General features: G+C 40.4%; 1 protein-coding gene across 9 annotated transcripts; it reads right to left on the bottom strand.

The window, feature by feature from the left end:
• Window positions 1-2298: 2298 nt before the first annotated feature.
• ING3 (inhibitor of growth family member 3) lies at window positions 2299-17833 on the bottom strand. Of its 9 annotated transcripts, none has more exons than XM_075081137.1 (13): window positions 17665-17787; window positions 17437-17508; window positions 13379-13601; window positions 13105-13205; window positions 11635-11700; window positions 10348-10444; window positions 8443-8514; window positions 8026-8145; window positions 6714-6871; window positions 6169-6359; window positions 4805-4997; window positions 3847-3885; window positions 2299-3188 (listed from the first exon to the last, which is right to left on the bottom strand). In XM_075081137.1, exons 4-13 carry the CDS (start codon window positions 13198-13200, stop codon window positions 3072-3074), a joined length of 1149 nt encoding a protein of 382 aa, XP_074937238.1. In that variant the 5' UTR covers window positions 13201-13205; window positions 13379-13601; window positions 17437-17508; window positions 17665-17787; the 3' UTR covers window positions 2299-3071. The 9 variants fall into 9 exon arrangements, with proteins under 9 accessions (XP_074937238.1, XP_074937241.1, XP_074937237.1 ...); XM_075081140.1 differs by having other exon boundaries at window positions 6714-6772; XM_075081136.1 differs by having other exon boundaries at window positions 13379-13485.
• Window positions 17834-18043: the final 210 nt, after the last annotated feature.

Here is an 18043-nt window from a genome sequence, read left to right as displayed (position 1 = left end):
CACTCTCCTACGTAGCAATAGCTACTTCAGAGGCCGCAGTTGCAGCTAAATTATTATATTTCTTTTAGCAAATGTTGAATTACATCCTCCATTTTATCAGACACTCAGTACCATGAGATTGCTCTGCTACTTTTAACACTTTCCATTTTTGTTATTTTTGAGAACCCGACGTAAGTGCAAACGTTACATTCCTACTTACCCCTCTTTAGCTGACCTGTTACGTATCTGCTGAGCGGCAGAGTCCTGCCAGACTCCTTTAGCGGCCTCTCCGTGTTGGGAATATTGGCAGTTTATTCCTTTACTCTTATTCTATTTTGCAAATAGCCATGTAACGTTAAGGGGCCTCCACTCTTCAACAGCGCATCACTGGTCTTTAAAGAAACTGTAATGAGACACCCTGTCTAAACGCCTTTAGGTGGGCTACATCAACCCGGCCTTGCCTACTCAGCGAAGCTTCCAAGAGCCCTCCTGCCCACGAGGCGAGGACTCTGCCAGTACGTCACCGCTCGCATGACTCTCTGCTTTTCCACTGTAATCACCTGCTGAGCCGTAAGCTTCTCTCACAGGCTTCCCGTTTCAAAGAAAACAAAGCAGCAGCATGTACAGGTTTTATTGTTCCACATCTTTGACTTACGTATGGCATTTTTTCCCCACATTTTTCACATTTGTCCGTATTTTCCTAACTTAGATGCAAAATACTGATGTCCTAATGAGGACAAAGGTAAGTTTTTTCCTCTTGTGAGCCAACTAGCTCCTCCATGAAAAACAACTTATATTTATATATAAAAATACATAAATATTTGTATTCACGTTAATTTTTATTTGGATCTGCAGTCTCTGCACCATCTTAGGTATGATTACCACCAGAGTGAGGGATTTTGCTACACATGGTCTTAATCCTCACTGGACTTTCTTCTTAGCCCTAGAGACTTAGACATTCAGTTCAAGGAGAGTCTAGATTACCTGTTGCTTTTTTAACTTCAGTTCATAGCATGGCACCAGTTTCCAATAGAACAAATAGTTTGTTATCTCTACAGTCTCAACAGCCTCACTTAAAACCAGATATTCTAGTCCTCAAGTGTTTTTATTTAAAAATGAGATTTCCACAGAAATACATACATGGTGGGTTCAGTTCCCAGTTTTAAAGGAACCTTAGCAACACTGCTCTTTGCTGTTTATTTTCACCAATTTCTATTCTTTTACCAAAGTCTACTTATCATCCATAATCAAGTTTTCCTCCTTACACATCTACTTTTACCCAGTTTATGAATTTAAAGTACCTACTTTTCCCCATTTTTAAATAAATATTGTGACAGAAGCCTGGTTTAATTTTCGTTCAGATAAAGCCTGCCTTCTCTGCCCATACCCCTATTACTAATGAGCCTAAATCTTTTTATTTCCTTGACACTGTTTGCATAGTCCTGCATTGAATCGCTGCTTCTCTCCCTCCCTTCTCCTCTGTGTGGGTTTGGAAAGCTACCATGGATTTTCCCGCCTGACAGCCCAAAGAGCAACCCAATGCTAAAATAAAATCTTAATTTCAAAAGGGAAAGCGTTATTTTTTTTAGCAGTGGAAGGAATAATCTTGTTTCTCTTCAGTGCTGCTGCACGAAAGAACAATACAGAAACAACAGAAGGAAATTGTCAGTGAACGGAAATCTACAAACTATGCCCGAAATAAGCAAGTGGGAAAAAAAAATACACAAAATCTTGCCATTATATTTAAATAAAGGTCAAGGGTCTAAGTTAAAGATCAGTTTTGTGATTCTGTGCTACATGTACCTCCAGTCCTTTCTGGGCCTGCATTTAGGCTTTCCAGCGTGATGCCCCCCGTTGCCCTTCTACAGCAGGATCAACTATTTCTCCCTTTATTCTTTCCTGAACTGTGTGCTTTTTACATGAAAACCCCTGTCCAGGAAGGCATATGGCAGCTGCAAGACATCCTTACCATGGTTTTCTTCTCTCTTTCCCATTTCCACCCATGCCATGAAACAGGAAGGCAATCCTCCCTGCGGCTCTCTTGACAGTGTAGGGGCATTTTTTTTTTTTTTAAACACATGGAGAACAGAACTTTTGTGCCCATTTAAGCAGGTGCCACTGATCGTCTCGAGACAGATGCATCAAGGCAAATGCTACTTCAGCATTTGCCTAGTCATCCACCTACCCACGAAATGTCCTCCTGTACAACCATCCTTCGCATGGGTCATGTAATGCAGTTTCTTACACAAAGTTAGCTATAATCTTCTGGAACCATTTCAGGGTCAAACTTTTTTTTGACAAATGTACAGAAAACAATAATTGGAGGAGTTGAGGTTGTTTTATTTTAACACCTAATACAGTTCAAATTTAAAGGATTACTTGCACAAAAAAATAAACACATTTGGTATAAAAATTTATCATCACTTTAACACCTTTTTTTCCTCTTACGGCCTGCGCCTTCTCTGGAGCAGAAACATATAAAGACTAATGGCACAAGTTTGTTTTATTCTACAGCATTTTTTTGTTTTTACATACTCAAGTACCCTAGAGGACAACAGCCCGCTGTATACAAGAACCATTTTCTTCAGCCTGCTGAATTAAGTTTCATAAAGAACCAAAGCTATAAAGGCATTTTAAAAACCATTGTCTCTTTTTTTTTCCAGAAGCACTGACTTTTTGCACCATTTATATACATAGTGTTACATAACAGCTCTTGAGAACAGTACATGCAGCAGAATATATCTGTTGAATATAAAACATACATTTAAAATCTTGACTTATCGGAATTTTCTGAAGATTGAATAATTGTAGAATGCCCACTGCTTAGAGAAAATGGTTTGATAGTACAAATGTCTGCATATGTTGGCCACTGGAATAATCCAAGGCTCACTGGAATAGTATCTGTAGCACATCAGTGTGCATAAATAATTTACTTACAATATTAAAACACAACTAGCAAAATCAATAGTTCAAGATCTTATGACTGCTATGTTAACCCTTAAGTGGTTGCAAGAAGTGTGGTGGGGGTTCCTCCCCCTCCCAAGTCCTCTATAAAACCTTTAGTATGTAATTCGTTTTCCAGATGAAGAAACTTATTTATGTCTACTGCCTCTTCTCTTCATTGCAGCCGTACACTGTGGACAGTACCACTTCCCTTTCGGTGCTTCTGTCAGTCCAACACATCCATAGTGGAACCACTCAATAGGGCACTATGAAAACAGAGTTAAGAGAGGGGTTGGGTGGGGGGTTGCTTTTTTTTTTTTTTTTGAAACACCTATCACAAATACAATTCTATCAAAATGAAGCATGAGTAAAAAGCATAGATTCTGCTTTTCACACAACGTCATGGGACAAAAACAATAAGGGAGGAGGATCTCAGCCCCCAGCACACACTCAATAGACTAATAAAAGGGTAAAAGTTCCAGGAGTCATATACAGACTCACATAACAGAGCAAAAGAAGTATGCTGTGCTTCAAAATAATTAGTTTGACAACACTAAGTGACACAAAAGTATTCTTATCATTCTCTTCTGTTTAAATGTAGTATCTCAGTAAGTACATTATTACATTCAACTGTTGCTTTAAGTCCTTTTTTATTTGAAGGGGACAACTGGTGTTAGTCAAGCTAAAAGTTCACAGAAATAAAGGGCATTTTAAAGATGTCAAACCTTCCCAGTAAAGGGTGAAGCCTTCTAAGAGAACCTAAACTGTGGGGACAGATGAGGAGTTTCCTGAAGAACGGTTCAACTCAAAAACATTGCTCTAAAAATACTCTACTCCAAAACCAACTCTAAAGGGAAGTTAACTCCTGCAAGCAATGGTTACATGCACAAGCATCTCATGAACCTTTTGAACTTTGTTACTTACATCTTGGTTATCACAGCCTACCATTTCACCATAGGACACCTAGGAAATAAGAAAAACCCTTATGAATAATTACATTACTAATTAAAAGCAATCAACATTTTCAAACGGTTAAAGTTCAACATTCTTCCTCTGAAGAGTTTTTCCATTAACAGCAGCAATAATATTTTGATTTTCTTTTGTTATACAACCCAAAGAACATGTTCACATAAAATCAATTTTCAAAAAATTTTTGTTCAGAAAAAAAGATACTTCGGCATATTTCAGGTTGTATGAAAAAGGTCAGCATTCAGAACCTGAAGGAAGCACATTTTGGTCTAAACAACAGTGCCTAGTAAGTATATTAGCAGCCCAGTTTTCAAGATGCCTGATGTTTCCCTTGCATACATGACAATTTCAAGCACTTTATTTGAAAAATACTTTCAAGAGGATTACAGAATTCTATGAGCTCTAAAAAAAGCCAACACTCAAAAATACTTTAAATAATAACACGCATTTTTAAATAAAAGTTTGTCATGTTGTCATTCAGTCTCTCAAGTTTCCAGACAGCTTTTACAAAATTAGTTTTTTATTTGGTGGTTGGTTTGGGTTTCTGTTTGTAGGGTTTTTGGGGTTTTTTTTTTTTGTTTGTTTGTTTCTAAAGGAAAGTAGGAGAGACCAAGCACATTCCTTATTAACTTAAAATTTTAACTAAATTCACTGTGAACCTGTTCAATTTTTAATTTAATTATTCCTGAAGTCTTCATTTAAAGATTTAAACTCTTCAGGTATGTCACATCACTGGAAACCTTGCTTGTTTTTAGCCTCACTGTTGAGTTCATTATTCATATCACCAGTAAATAAATACATCAGAATTTCAAGACTGCAAATAGAATGTTTTTAAATTAGCAGTCAGAGAAGGAAGTTCAACTACAGCGAAACAGCAGCTCTAGTTAAATTTCAGGTTGGAAGCCATCCTTACCTGATTACAAATGCAGTAACGAGGCTCATTTGGATCATAGGTCCAGTCAACCTGGCTATTAGAATCGGACTCTGGTATTACCGCTGTTTGCTGAGACAGTTCTTGTGCCAGTGCAGACGAAGAAGAACATGATGACAGAGATGAAGAAGAGGAAGATGATGAGGACTGCTGGCTTGAGGATTTGTTGTTGTTTCTTGGGAAAAAAAAAAAAAGCATATAATAAATTAATTTCCTGCAAAGTGAAAGGATCACAAAACAAGTACTTTGGTCACTCTGAAATACTGCACTATGTAAATCCCAAAGCATCACTCCCTAATAGATTTCATGCAACAATTGCAAGAAATTAAATGGACACACCGAATGCTCCTTGGAAAAGGAAACAAATCTTACTGGCTTACAAGTGTGAGACAGGATATTCTAATCAATGGAATTTAACAGCTTTAAACTGCCAAATGGTTTTAATTAATGTCTATCTTCACAAATTTTTCCATCAGTTTTCCATGAACAGACCTGGTATAAAGTCCCCGTAAAATTATGTTACCAATAAAACAGGAATTTACATATAAATAATGTCGTATGTCACGTAGACTAGACAGCTGTGTTTTGAAGATGACTGATTCTATGTTAATCTCCACTCAAGCATCCCCAATCACTCCACAGGAACAGTGCCACAGTACAAATCCTAGGCTTTTGCTTATAGGTCAGATCTGACACTCAAGATATCCGTAGATGAAAAATACTTCTAAGACAAAATTCTTAACTGAACTGCGAACAAACAGAAATCTGGATGAAGAAAAACACACAAGTCAGTTTAAAAGGTTGGGCACTGAGAGAAATTCTTTCAAGTACCATTTGCGCCTGCTGTCACAATGTGTTCTGACACTGTATTGTTTAAAATGCTTTTAAATTCCATTTTAATCAGAAATAAAATTCATTCTGTTTCCTGACCTAGAAGGTCAGCCATCAGAAAGCGTTGTGATTATTTGGGAAGTGGCACAAAGCAGACCTCCAGATTACTTCAAAACCATCTACAAAAGCACAGTTAATTCCCAACATTTGCTGCTAGGCCAAATCTCTCCAGAACACAGAAAAATGAGGGAAGAAACTAGACTATATCTCAGATGAAAAAGCAAATCAAGATGTTTATTTAAAACATTGGAGTGAGTTTGCTTAAAGGAAAAAAAAAAGTGAGAGGACAAAGGAAAGCCCTGAACATGGAAAAGCCAGCAGGCAATAACCACCTTCTGCTGATCCCCCCACCCAGATATTAAATAGTAAGGATTTCTCATACGGCCAATGACCTTTAACGGAAAGCTTAGCTGTCTTAAAAGCTATAATTGCAGTGAACAAGTAAGAAAACCTACTTGCTTTTTCTGCCACTTCGTGAATCTGTGGTTGATGAACTTAATGTCTGCGTCAATGTAGATGCCAGAGCTGACGATGAATATCCAGTTGAATCTCTAGATAATGAAAATTCTCTTCCAAGCTGAAAATCATTGTTCTTAAATGCTTCATAGCTGGCTTTTAGACTTGATGTTCGTCTTCCTTCCTTCATCTAAAAGGAATACTAATATTGTATCAGATTACACAGTAGAGCTCTTACAGAAGACATCCTAGGCTGCTAACTACTAATTATTTGCACAGGTTCATTAGTTTCCCCATTAACAAAATGTGTTAATAAGTGGTAAAAAGGTGTGAGAATATCCCACAGGAAACCTAGAAAACAAGCTGACCCTTTATGCACATCCTCCAGGAAGAAACTGTAGCATATAAACAAAAATGATAACATGACAACTGATGTATCAGCTGAAAGTGATCACGGGAATTCAGATAAAAAAAAAAAATCACTAGTCCTTCTTCTTCTTAATCCATAGTGGATGGCAGAACGACAAGAATGTTTTGACATTACCTGCGCCGTGGCTTGCACTGCTTGAGCTGCTGCCATGGTAATTGCACCGGCCCCAGATCCTGAAGATAATGAGCCCAGGTTATATGATGCCAATGGTTGAGAAGAGTTTGTATTGTATGCATTGTTTGAAGAGGATGATGAATTACTGTTTCGACACCCTTGATGAACAGAACACATTTATGAAATTCAAAATGAAGCTAAAGTCCTTTGCATTTTAAGAAGAGTTATATATGACAACCAGTGAAAGAGCAGGAACTCCGTTTATGCATCAGAGCAGTCTGATCATTTGGAAAAAAGTTTAAAAAGTTATTTGACATAGCCAGTATTGGCTTAAGAAAAAGAGAAGATTGCTCCCCACCTATCCTCATGTGCAAGGAGTCCTTCTAAGAAGGACAGCCCTCACTATCATATTCAGCCATCAAAGAACAGATGCAGCTGCTACATCTGTCTATATAAACCCAAACTCCATTGAAATGATGCTGCCTACTGCAACCATCAAGAAAGTAAGAATTTGACTGTACACCTATATTGTTTCTGAAGTAGAACTTTTAGCAATCTTAATTCTAAAAACTACAAATCACAGTTTGCAACACAGATTTCCATGGCTGTCTACAAACTGGCAGCTGCTCAGACATAGTTACATTTTGTTTGCCATCTCATGTGAAGTTCCTTCAAAAGGAAATTAAAATGGATGAGGGAGACTATTTAAAACTGATGAACAGCACTAGATTCCAAAACGTAAAGGTAGTTTACTACTTATAACCTCTCACAATCTTTTATTTTCAGAAAATAAACTATGAAACACCCTGATTTTAAAAATGGGCAGGAAGTTGTGGGGTTTTTTTATTCACTACTCAAAAAGACTTCTCACCTCTTTTGATATAGACAACACATGCTAAAGAATTTTATTTTATTGTAGCTGAATGCCATGTCAGACCACCTCTTAAAAAAAAAAAGCGTGCAGATTCTGTTCCCTTACTTTGAAAATTATTGCACACGTTTCTTCGACCCAAAATAATTCATTGATCTCATATTTCTGCCACTGGCTGAATGAAACTGTACTGTTTTCTTCTTCCAAGCAGTGTAAATAAAAAACAGCCAACATGCAGCTGTTAAATGACAGCAAAGCTGATGCACTTCATGGACAACACAAATGAGTAACGATGCCTGCAATTTCTCATGTTTCAAATTACTGAAAATCCCAGACGAAAGGGTATGAGCCTCTGATTTCAAAGGACAATAACTCACAAATATAACTGTGTTTCTCTTCTTCCAATTAAAAAACAATAAAATGCAAGACAATTAAGATTACCTGGTGTATTTTCTTTAGAAGCATCTGAAGTCAGGGTAGATAGAAGAGCTTCAGATTTAAACTTCTTTTCAGGAACATGATCTGTTGTACTATGGTGAGAAGATGGATTGTGTTTCCTTTCTAAATGAAACAAATGAAAGGAACTTAAATGAAAAAGCCTTTTCAGATTGAAAGTCCAACTATAACTAGAGATAATAAAACAGCACTTTCAACTTATTCCCACCAGCAAAACCTTATCATTGCATTCTTAAGCTTCTTCTGAATAGACATTATTATCACTGCATTGTCTTTTTTTTTTTTCCCCTCCAATGTTTAGAGAAAGAGGAAGAAGTTCTGAACATTTTTTTTCCCAATACTAGTCAACAAAAAATATGGAAACATAAAAAGTGGACATGTTTTTAAATCTTAAATCCTTACTCTCTACTGGAGTGTGAGAATGGGCATGATGGTTATTCACAGGCTGTGATGGTGTATCCAGCTCCAGAGACCCTAAGATGGAGGTAAAAAGGATAGGAAAATTTCAGTCATCGTTCGCACAGTTTGGACTTTTAGACACTAAATGAATATTTATAATATTATAAAAATCACTATGCATTTATTTTAATCAGAATGATTTTTGCTAGAGTTGAAACCCTTCCTGTAGCACAACCAGGAGCCAATGAGAATAAGTTTTAAAATAAAAAATAGCGACTGCTGCTGTTCAACTGCTGAAATCAAGTTAAGACCAAGGCCAATAAGGAGAACAAACAACAACATTGCTCTCAACATGCCACTTATTCAAACGAGTTGCACACAAGCCAGCGATGGTTGGAGAAAGCTGCACCAAAAGTACTGACAATCTACACCAATTGAACTGAAAAGAAGATTGTAACAGGCAATTAATGAGGCATCTTGTAGCACTGAGTCCATCTTGTCACACAGAGTCAAAACACAAAAGTACTCGCAATGTCTTTGAGATGATCTAATATTCAACAGGAAGGGCTTCAGATCATTAAGTTTTCTTAACAATCCAAGGAACACAGGGAAAAAAAAAGAAAATAAAAATGGCAGGGTGAGCACAAATGCAAGTCTATGTTTAAGAAAAACGTTTCTTGTAATATGAGGCTACACCATCACCACATGTGTGGTCAAAGGCTCTCCTATTTCCGTTAGAACAAGATACAACAGTCTGTATCAGCCTCTGGCAAAACAATTTTGAACTAGTTCCAAGACCTACCAACTTACATTTATACAGAAGACAATTCAAGAAAGTAATTCACATTAATTTTTCAAAATTTGTAGCTTCAACATTTCTTTACCTCTTTTTCAGTACTTTCAAAGAATACATGAGTTTAAACAGAAGTTTAAAGAAAATTCTTCTAGAAGAGGTTCAAAGCATAAGGAGGTATTTTGGCTGAGCTAAAATTAATCATGTTACCAACTAGTCCAAAGGCTGCCCTCTGGCGGAACCTCAACAATTTGTATTTACTCCGAAAGCTAAAGACGTTAAAAAGCTTCTACTTTTCACTTTATTAAAACAAAACAAACCAAACCTTAAGGATGCAACTTGCACCCTGGTACGTTTCTATTTTGAGTTCTTGAAATTCTACCTACCTCACCAAACACATAGCTCAGCTGAAGGTAGTATCACACCTTAAAACTGCAGCTGGGATTCCAACTACAATCAACCAGTTCTTTTCTGTAGTCGCCAGTTCATTAAAAGCACTTACTTTCCAGTTTTCTTTTTGTGCCTGTTATTTTTAATAGCAATTACAAATAAAATATCCAAAACCTCCCAGCTTTTATGACAAAGCCACACGAAGTGCAAAGTAAGAATATTTATTCCTGACCTCCTCAAGCGATTCAGGTTACTTTTCACTGTCCTTGGGTATGAAAACCACCCAGTATCTAACTTTACTTGACATTCCACACCTGTAACTAAAATAACAACCCTCTTCCATTTGGTGGCAATCAATTCAAGTAAGAAATGGTACACCTTCAACTGGTTAGGCAGCAAGTTTAGGCTGAAGTACTTGTCTGAATACCTACAGACATTAAAAACAGGTTTAAAGAATTCTGTACCTTACTGTAGCAATTCACTAGTGCAACAGTTGTGCAAAAAAACCAAACCTATTCTAATTACTCAGTTGTATTTTGACTTCACTGGTAAAAATTGAGGTTGAAACTAAAATTTGACACTCACTGAATGAACAGTATGTCAGTCCAAACGCAATTTTAGAACAAGCAGAAATACTACAGGACGCTAACAAGTTTATGATCGTTTGATTTTGCAAATTGACAGAAAAATCTGTCAAGTTCTTAAAGAAAACCATGCATACTTACTTCTCTCTAATATTTCTGTAATTCCAGCATTATCCGCTTCAAGTTCCATTTTAAATTTAGCAAGTTCCTGGTCCAATTTTCTCAAATGACGGTCTACCTGTTTTTGAGACAAAGCACCAATAAATAACATCCAGTTCTGGAACATGAATATCTGCACCCTTAATCTCAGGCTTACTAAATATTTCCCTTCCAGCAATTCTCTGCTGTGCAGCACTAAGCACATATAAAGACACACAGAAGCATAACTTCTCCATCACCTACATTTCCCTAACTCAGCAGAGATATTAGAATTAACACCAAAATAGCACTGTTGCTCCTAAGCTGCGCAGTCAATCATAGGATCCAGTAAGGCTGCGTATCGGCTCAGCAGCTAGGAGCCCTCCTCTTGCTGTAGGTAATGTTCCAAGACACAGCATTAAGTGTTTCTTTCGAGAAAAAAGATTAAGAGGACTTGGGGGCGTTGTGGGTATGGATACAGAAAGGGAAAGAGAAAAAAATAAAGAGTACGTGACACGCACTTTAGAAGAGGTTGGGCTGCATGGGGAAATCGCAATTGTATGCCACTCTACAACTGGTAACCTTGAGTAAAGGGGTCTCTAAACTCAAAATACAAAGATGCCTGTGCATTTGTGTAAAGTATGACATGCTCTTGGGTACTGAAAATTACCTTTAAAAATTTCAACTTAATATAATGGAAAGAAACACTATGTTCCAAATGCTTTCTTTATCTGTAGTCATACAGCAGATGATGTACCTATCTCTAAACTATTAAAAAGTGAACAGGTTTTTGCAGTTACCAGCTAACCAAAAGAGAGGGGGCTAAGTTCCAATTTCTGGAACGAACCTTCAGTTAGCTGAAGCAGAACTGAAGCAGACAAGAAATACTTGGTTTATGTCTACTCTATTTTAGTGCAGTCTGATCTGCAGGTTGTGTTCTCTGAGAAAATGTAAAATATACTTAAAATTCAAAATCCACATGCTATAAAGAAGAGTAACTTGCTCGTGGTCTCTTTTGAGGAAAAAAAATAACTAAGACAAAATCAACACGCATGAAAACTTCAGGATTTCTCAAATTATTTCTGTATGGTTTGTATTTAAGTGACTTTCTACCCAAAGCAACAAAATTCTTAAGTCAATAAAATAGTAAATGTTTCTTTAGCCAGCAAAAATATCTGTATGTAGCTGATATAACAGTACAGGTAGCACACCTGTAGTGCTTATCAAAATGTTTAGAACTCCTTTGGGCATAAATTTAGGTAATTCACCACAGGCCTTCTGCCTACTTACCAAATCATATATTTGATTAGCCAGCTGCACTTTTTCATCTGCATCTTCCAAAGCCTTATAATAATCCTGTTATAAAGAGAACTCTCTTAAAAATTATGAATGTAACTCAATTAATTTCAGTCATTTTAACCTACTGTTACCCTGCACAAAATACAAGTTAAAAGGATAAATTCAAGTCACTTTTCAGAAAGACTGTAAAACTCTACTGTAAACAACAATCAGCTAAAATTTTAGATGAGGGATGTATTACATATCAATTTATTGTTTGTGCCTTAGGAAAAGCCATACTGCAAGATGTGGACACTTCCTCCTATAGTGATACTTAGATTTCTACAAAAATTGCTATAAGAATAGAAACAGTCTTGGATTAATTTTATGTTACACAGCATAAAGTTATGGACTCAAAATGAGATGATGTCTTTCACTTTGTATGGATCTTTAGGATGATTGCAGGTACTACTGCCCTTCAAAATTATGCTGAACAGTGCCGTGAGGGAAGGCTTTTCCAGCACTGTAGTTAAATAGAGTTAATTATGTATATAGCTTATAGTTTAAATTATTTTAATAAGTTTATATAAGTCCTAAATGTATTATAAAATAATTTGACTGAAGTAATCCTATTTTAAAACCTGCTCTAAGTAATGAAAATCCACAGACAAAAATTTTTAAAATTATGTTTACATGTTTTTACTCCAGATTTAAACAGGTTTAAGTGCCTTTTTATTTTCAATTTCCACTGAAGAGTATCTTGCTTAGGCAAAAGCTACTTGAAATTTTGTTCCAGCTAAAGTCAAAAGCAAATTGTTCATTTACTCTAGTGAAGTCAGAGCTTTGACTTTTTCTCTTTTTACATACAGGAATTTATTCGTAATTAATTAAGGAAATAAACAAAACTACCCTTAGCCAAATAATGGGCTGAAGTAGCAAGTGTAGGAGACTAGAAAGGAGTTTCTCCTGACAAAATGACAGACTACCTTGCTAACAATACCACCACCAATGCCCAAGTGTTGAAGGATAAAACAAAACACATCCATCTTCTTATTCCTCCCTCCCTAAAGCTACATATGGCATATGTGTGACGTATAGCAGTACATGGGCAGAATCACAGGAAATGCTGAAGCTAAGCTTGAATAAGATCCTCTAAAAGAAAGCCAATTAACTTATTCAGCTTCATGACATACAAGCAGAAACAAAGTCTGAGCTGAAAATTTAGTACCTGGTTTCCTCACCATTTCAGGATCATAATTTTTAAAATGCTAGCAAATACTGGGTAAAACTTGAGAGAAATGCTTGATGAAATAAACCTTTCAATCATTTTTCTCCTCCTAGGCAGTTCTATCCATCTCTGTGAAAGCCCAAGGGAAGTCACAGTTCTGAACACTTAAGTCTCCATCAATCATAAGCTATTTTTTCCTAAGGTTATCTTTGTTTGCAGAAGGAAAATGTGACCCACTCCTGTGATATCCTTACTTTTTTGATTGATGTCATTTGTTCTTCCCTCCATTCAGGTTTGTTTTTCTTTGCGTTCATAAAAAATTCATTTACCCTCTGCTCAAGCTGATCCATTGCATCTGTAGCACAGGAAAAGATTAAGATAAATGTTATTGTCTCATGTATATAAACATTATTAAATAAGGCGGATATTTTTCTTAAACAAAGTTGACAGGACTGAGGTGCAAACTACTACAGAGGAAAAGAACAAAAAAACCAAAACAACCAAATGATAGTGGAGGGAAATATTTACCTTCATTTCCAAGAAGCAGAATTGCATTGTGGTAGGATTCTCATCAAGGTTCTTGTGCTCTCCAGCATGGGATTGGCAGGACTCCAAGTTCTAAAGGTTTTTTGTCCCTAAGAGCAGTGGTAGTGACTTAAAGCACGACCCAAACTCCTCACCCAGGGTTCTAGCCTGCTGGCTTTGGAACATTCCAGCCAGTTACAAACTGAGCAGGAAACAAAATGTTCTCCTAAGAGAAACAGTCAAATACAAAACCAAATAATTGAAAAAATTAGTGCCTCAAAAAGGTAGAGCAACTGAAGAGTCAAGTCACCACCTTTAACTCAAGGCCCTCTCCACTGTATGCTAGGAAGGGTGAGAGCAAGTTGAAAGCACTCATCACAATATTATTCACCCCACCACTACAGGGTAGCACCAAGGGGTAAATGCACTGATGAAATACTATTTGCACAGGATACTCACTTACATGAAGTTGAGAACTATTGTAAGGGAAAAAAAATAAAGCCACCAATTCTCTAACACTAACTATCATAAGTAAGGACAATATCTACTACAAGTTATTTGTTTCACTGTTGATTATTACACGAACAGGGATTCCCTTTCCTTTCCCTCCAACCTCCTTCAGAAAAAAGGCAACAAGTTTACTATTTCAACAGCTGGACACTTGTGCATGCAACAGCTTGCATATTCCAAAAAACACACGGTTGCCCTGGTCAAACTAGCTTTGACAGCCTTGCTAGTCTCAGGATAGATGGCAGTACCAAAATTTTTTTCACAGTACTCTCTGCGATACTGTCCAGATAGCAGTTTCAAATTAAACGTGACAATGCACCAACTACCTACAGAATTCAGGCTTTGGGTGTAAAACACTTAAAATGCTTTCCAGAAACCACCATTACAACTGGATCACATGGTGGCCATCATGTCTTACCAAAAACAGAACGAAAAGGGGGTGGTGGTGGTGGTGGAAGTGAATTAACTAGTTCAAAGACCTCATGAATCCCCAAGTAAGATTAACTCTTCAAATCCAATGGAGCCCAAAGGTTTCCTCACTCCGCGAAAATTCACTGTTCACATAAATAACCAAAACCCACTCATACTAAACGATCAAAAACATTTGCTGATTTTTGCTATGCTGGGAACATCCAGCATCAAAACTAACAGGAACCTAACAATTGACTGGACAGAGCACAATTAACCCCAGGCCAGAACAGTTGTGACACAGGCTCACATCAACTTTATTTAGACCCAGACAAACTAAGCAGTCAAACAGTTTGGTGTAAAAAAGGTTAGATGAGCGAATTTGTACGATGACCATTTTCCACTTGCACTGTGTTATTCAGGGAGAAGAATAAGAATCCTGAGCAGGAAGCAAACAGCACACACTTTATGTGGAGGCTTCTAAAAGCTTTGTTCTTTGACCAAATTGCTATAATTTAGTCCATAAAGCCAACAGACAAAATGTTCCATCTCCTATTCCCAAAGTACAAACAGCTAGGTGATAATTATTCTAATGGTGCCACAGACATGAAAAGAAAAAAAATCTTCCCTCTTTACTTATTACTGAGGACACACATCAGTCTGGGTGAAACTGCATAAGGGAAAACTTTCACAGAGACTTGGTCTCTCCTGAAAGGGCAGAAATGGCAAAGGGGAACCCAGGTCAGATCTATTAAATTATATGAAAAGTTCTCCCTGGTACACTCAAGTTCCTTCACCTTTTCTCCCCCCATACCTTTTTAATCCAACTGTGATACTAATTTCTTAGATCACATTTCCCAAGAGAGTTGCCAGAAATTCTGTTAGAGGAGAAGCCTTTTTCCAGAGCTTGACATTTTACCATGGAGGCCTGATAATCCATGAGCTGAACTTGAACAGAGAAACACACTTCATGCTCCACGTGGAGCTTAAAGCTCAAGAGTCAGGTCACAGCTCAGAGAGTCTTCGCTTTTCCCACAGTAGCCTTATCAGGACATACAGCAGGCATAGCTGGTTTGTCATTTCTTGCAGGAACAAACCTGCCCCATTAGAAGCCTGTGTGGTCCAAACAGGACAGAATATAAAGGCAACATTGACTTCAAAACACACCAGCACAGTTATCTCTGAATTACAACTCATGTAGGTTTCTGGGGCAGCATCACTCAAAGTACTGTCTTCAAGCGCTTCAGAGGCACCACACCTTCACTGCTAGTCACTGTCACAGCATGAGAACAACTTCCAGGTTTGCACGTAGTTAGTTATTCAGCGGCCATTTAGCAACTGATGTTGAAGAGATACTAGTCCAGAAGCTTCATAAATGCCTTTGGATGCTTTGCCACTCATTGTGCAAGAATTACAGAAATACCAAGGTCCGAGAGAATTTTCCTCTGGGCCTAAGGTTGGCCTTAGTATACAATATTCAGTGTTATTTGCTACTTCCAGTAATACAATATGGAGTGTTATTTGCCACTTCCAGTTAAAGCAGAGGAAATGACACTACTGCAACCTTGGCAGTGCCGGCTGGCTCAGTTCCTAAATACACTTCAAAAAACCTACTAGCTTCTTTGCCTCCCCACTAAATAGAATCATATTTGTGAACTTACTCAGGACTACCTAAGACAGTGAGCTGCTCATTCCCTCTCCCGGTGCTCCCTAGCACTTCAGGGGTGTTACCTCCGATAAGGAGCCATTACTCTGTTCCCACAACTTTAAGCACCGAACCCAAGGCAGCATTTAGGCCATAGTATACAAAAACCCCATATAGCCAGTTCAACACCTGTCAGTAAAGTCTGTTAAACAGACCTGCTGGGTCCACAAAGTAAATAGCCAAGGCAAAGCCTGAGACCTCACTTCAAAGTATGATAGGTTAAACTACTGTTTTCAAGAACTGTGCTCCCACATAGTGGTGCGTTTTGTATTCCTGTATTCCTGTTCACTTGTAACTTCAACCCTTGTTCTTCCTCTCATTTTTCTTTACAATACTTCAACCCTTCTGTATTGATGATTCCTCTCATCTTTTGTGCAATAACAGTTTCATTACCAAAGACCTCTGCATCGCAGTCATAGATGAACAGATTAGTTGTGCATTAAACTATAGCAACATCTAACTGGGTGTTACGGGACACCTAAGGGCCAGATGAAATTATATTGGAAAAGATGAAAACGCAACGCATCCTGAAAACACCGTAAGGTAGTGTACTATATCAGGACACAAGCAGAGATACACAAAGTGATCTACACAGACACCTAAAGCAGACCGTGTATTTAGTTACGTGTCAGCCAGGGCACAAAAGGCTAAGCAAGAGCGCTTTCGCATATGCTATTATGAGGGGAGTTGGCTGCAAAGTTTCAGAGACAGCATGCCACTACCTGCCGAAGGAGCAGGACATAACTCATGTTCAAAACCACCATCACTGCTCTTAGGGATCAAAAATCTAAAGAGTTTGGGACGTGCCACCGAAAATGCCTTTGGGAGCAGCACAAGTGCAGGAGCGCAGCTCCTGCAAGATCCTACTTGCGCCGGGATTCGGGAGCGGGCCACGGGCGAGGGCCGGGGCGGGCAGGCCCGGGGAGGCGGCTCGCCGGTGCCGCGCCTGGTCGCCGCTCGCCGACACTCCCAGCGCCAGACGAGCGCGCCCCGCCCCTCGCCGCGCCCCGCCGGCTCCCGCACGGCGCCGGGCCTCCGCAGCGCCGCCTCCCGCAGCCGCGCCAGCGCCCGCCGCTCCGCCGGAGACGACGCCGGGCGCCCGGTGCCGACGGGACGCGCCCGGCGGCGCGCCGCGACCGCCCCCACCCCACACCGGAGCGGCGCCGCCGGGGTGCGGCGTGGGGAAAGGGGTGCGGGCGCCCCGGGCCAGCGCGCGGGTCGGCGAGGAGCGGCGAGAAGCGGCGCGGAGCGGAGCTGCCCACACCGGCCCGAGCGCCCCGGCGGCGGCAGTGGCAGCGCCGCTTCGCCTACTCCCTCCCCCCCGGGGCGCGGGGCCGGGGCCGGGGCCCGCGGCCACCCCGAGCCGGGCCGGGCCGGGCCGGGCGGGGCGGGGCGGGGCGGGGCGGGGCGGGGGCGGGAGGGGGCGGGACTCACGTACTCTGCACCTGCAGGTCCATCTCGCGCATCTCGGTGAACCTGTCGCGCAGATCCATGGGAAGCTGCTCGATCACTGCGGGGAGAGGGAGGGGCGGGGGGGGAGGGGGAGGAGGGAAGTCAGTCACCGCCGTGGGGGAGGGGGGCGCCGCCCCTTGGCCGCGGCTCCCCCCCGGCTCCCCTCCGCCGGCCGTGCCCGGCCGCCCGGCGCCCCCGCCCCGCACACACTCACTCTCCAGATAGTCCTCCAGATACAGCATGGCGGCGGCCGGGCCAGCGCCAAGGGGCTTCTCGCTAACGGGGGATCGTCCCTTCCAATATGGCGCCGCCGCCAACAACACCCGCGGCTCGACTCAGCGAAAACAACATTGGCGGCTGACGGCGCTCGCTCCGGCCGCGCCCCGATTGGCTGCCCGCGCCGCTGACGCACACCGCGGCTCGCGCTCACCCCGCGGCTTCACGGGAAATGTAGTCCGCGCGCGGGGAGGTGGCGGGAAACTACATGTGCCGCCATGCGCTGCGGCGGCCCCGCCCCTCAGCCGGCTTCCCGCCCCGCCCCGCCCAGCCCTACCCCGCCCCACCCGCCGCTCTGGGACCCCGGGGGCGTCCCC

The sequence above is a fragment of the Phalacrocorax aristotelis genome, chromosome 1, assembly GCF_949628215.1.
Source record: "Phalacrocorax aristotelis chromosome 1, bGulAri2.1, whole genome shotgun sequence".
In the NCBI taxonomy this organism is placed as follows: Eukaryota; Metazoa; Chordata; class Aves; order Suliformes; family Phalacrocoracidae; genus Phalacrocorax; species Phalacrocorax aristotelis.
Note: the sequence above shows the minus strand (reverse complement) of the source record. Positions and strands in the feature narration are given on the sequence as shown.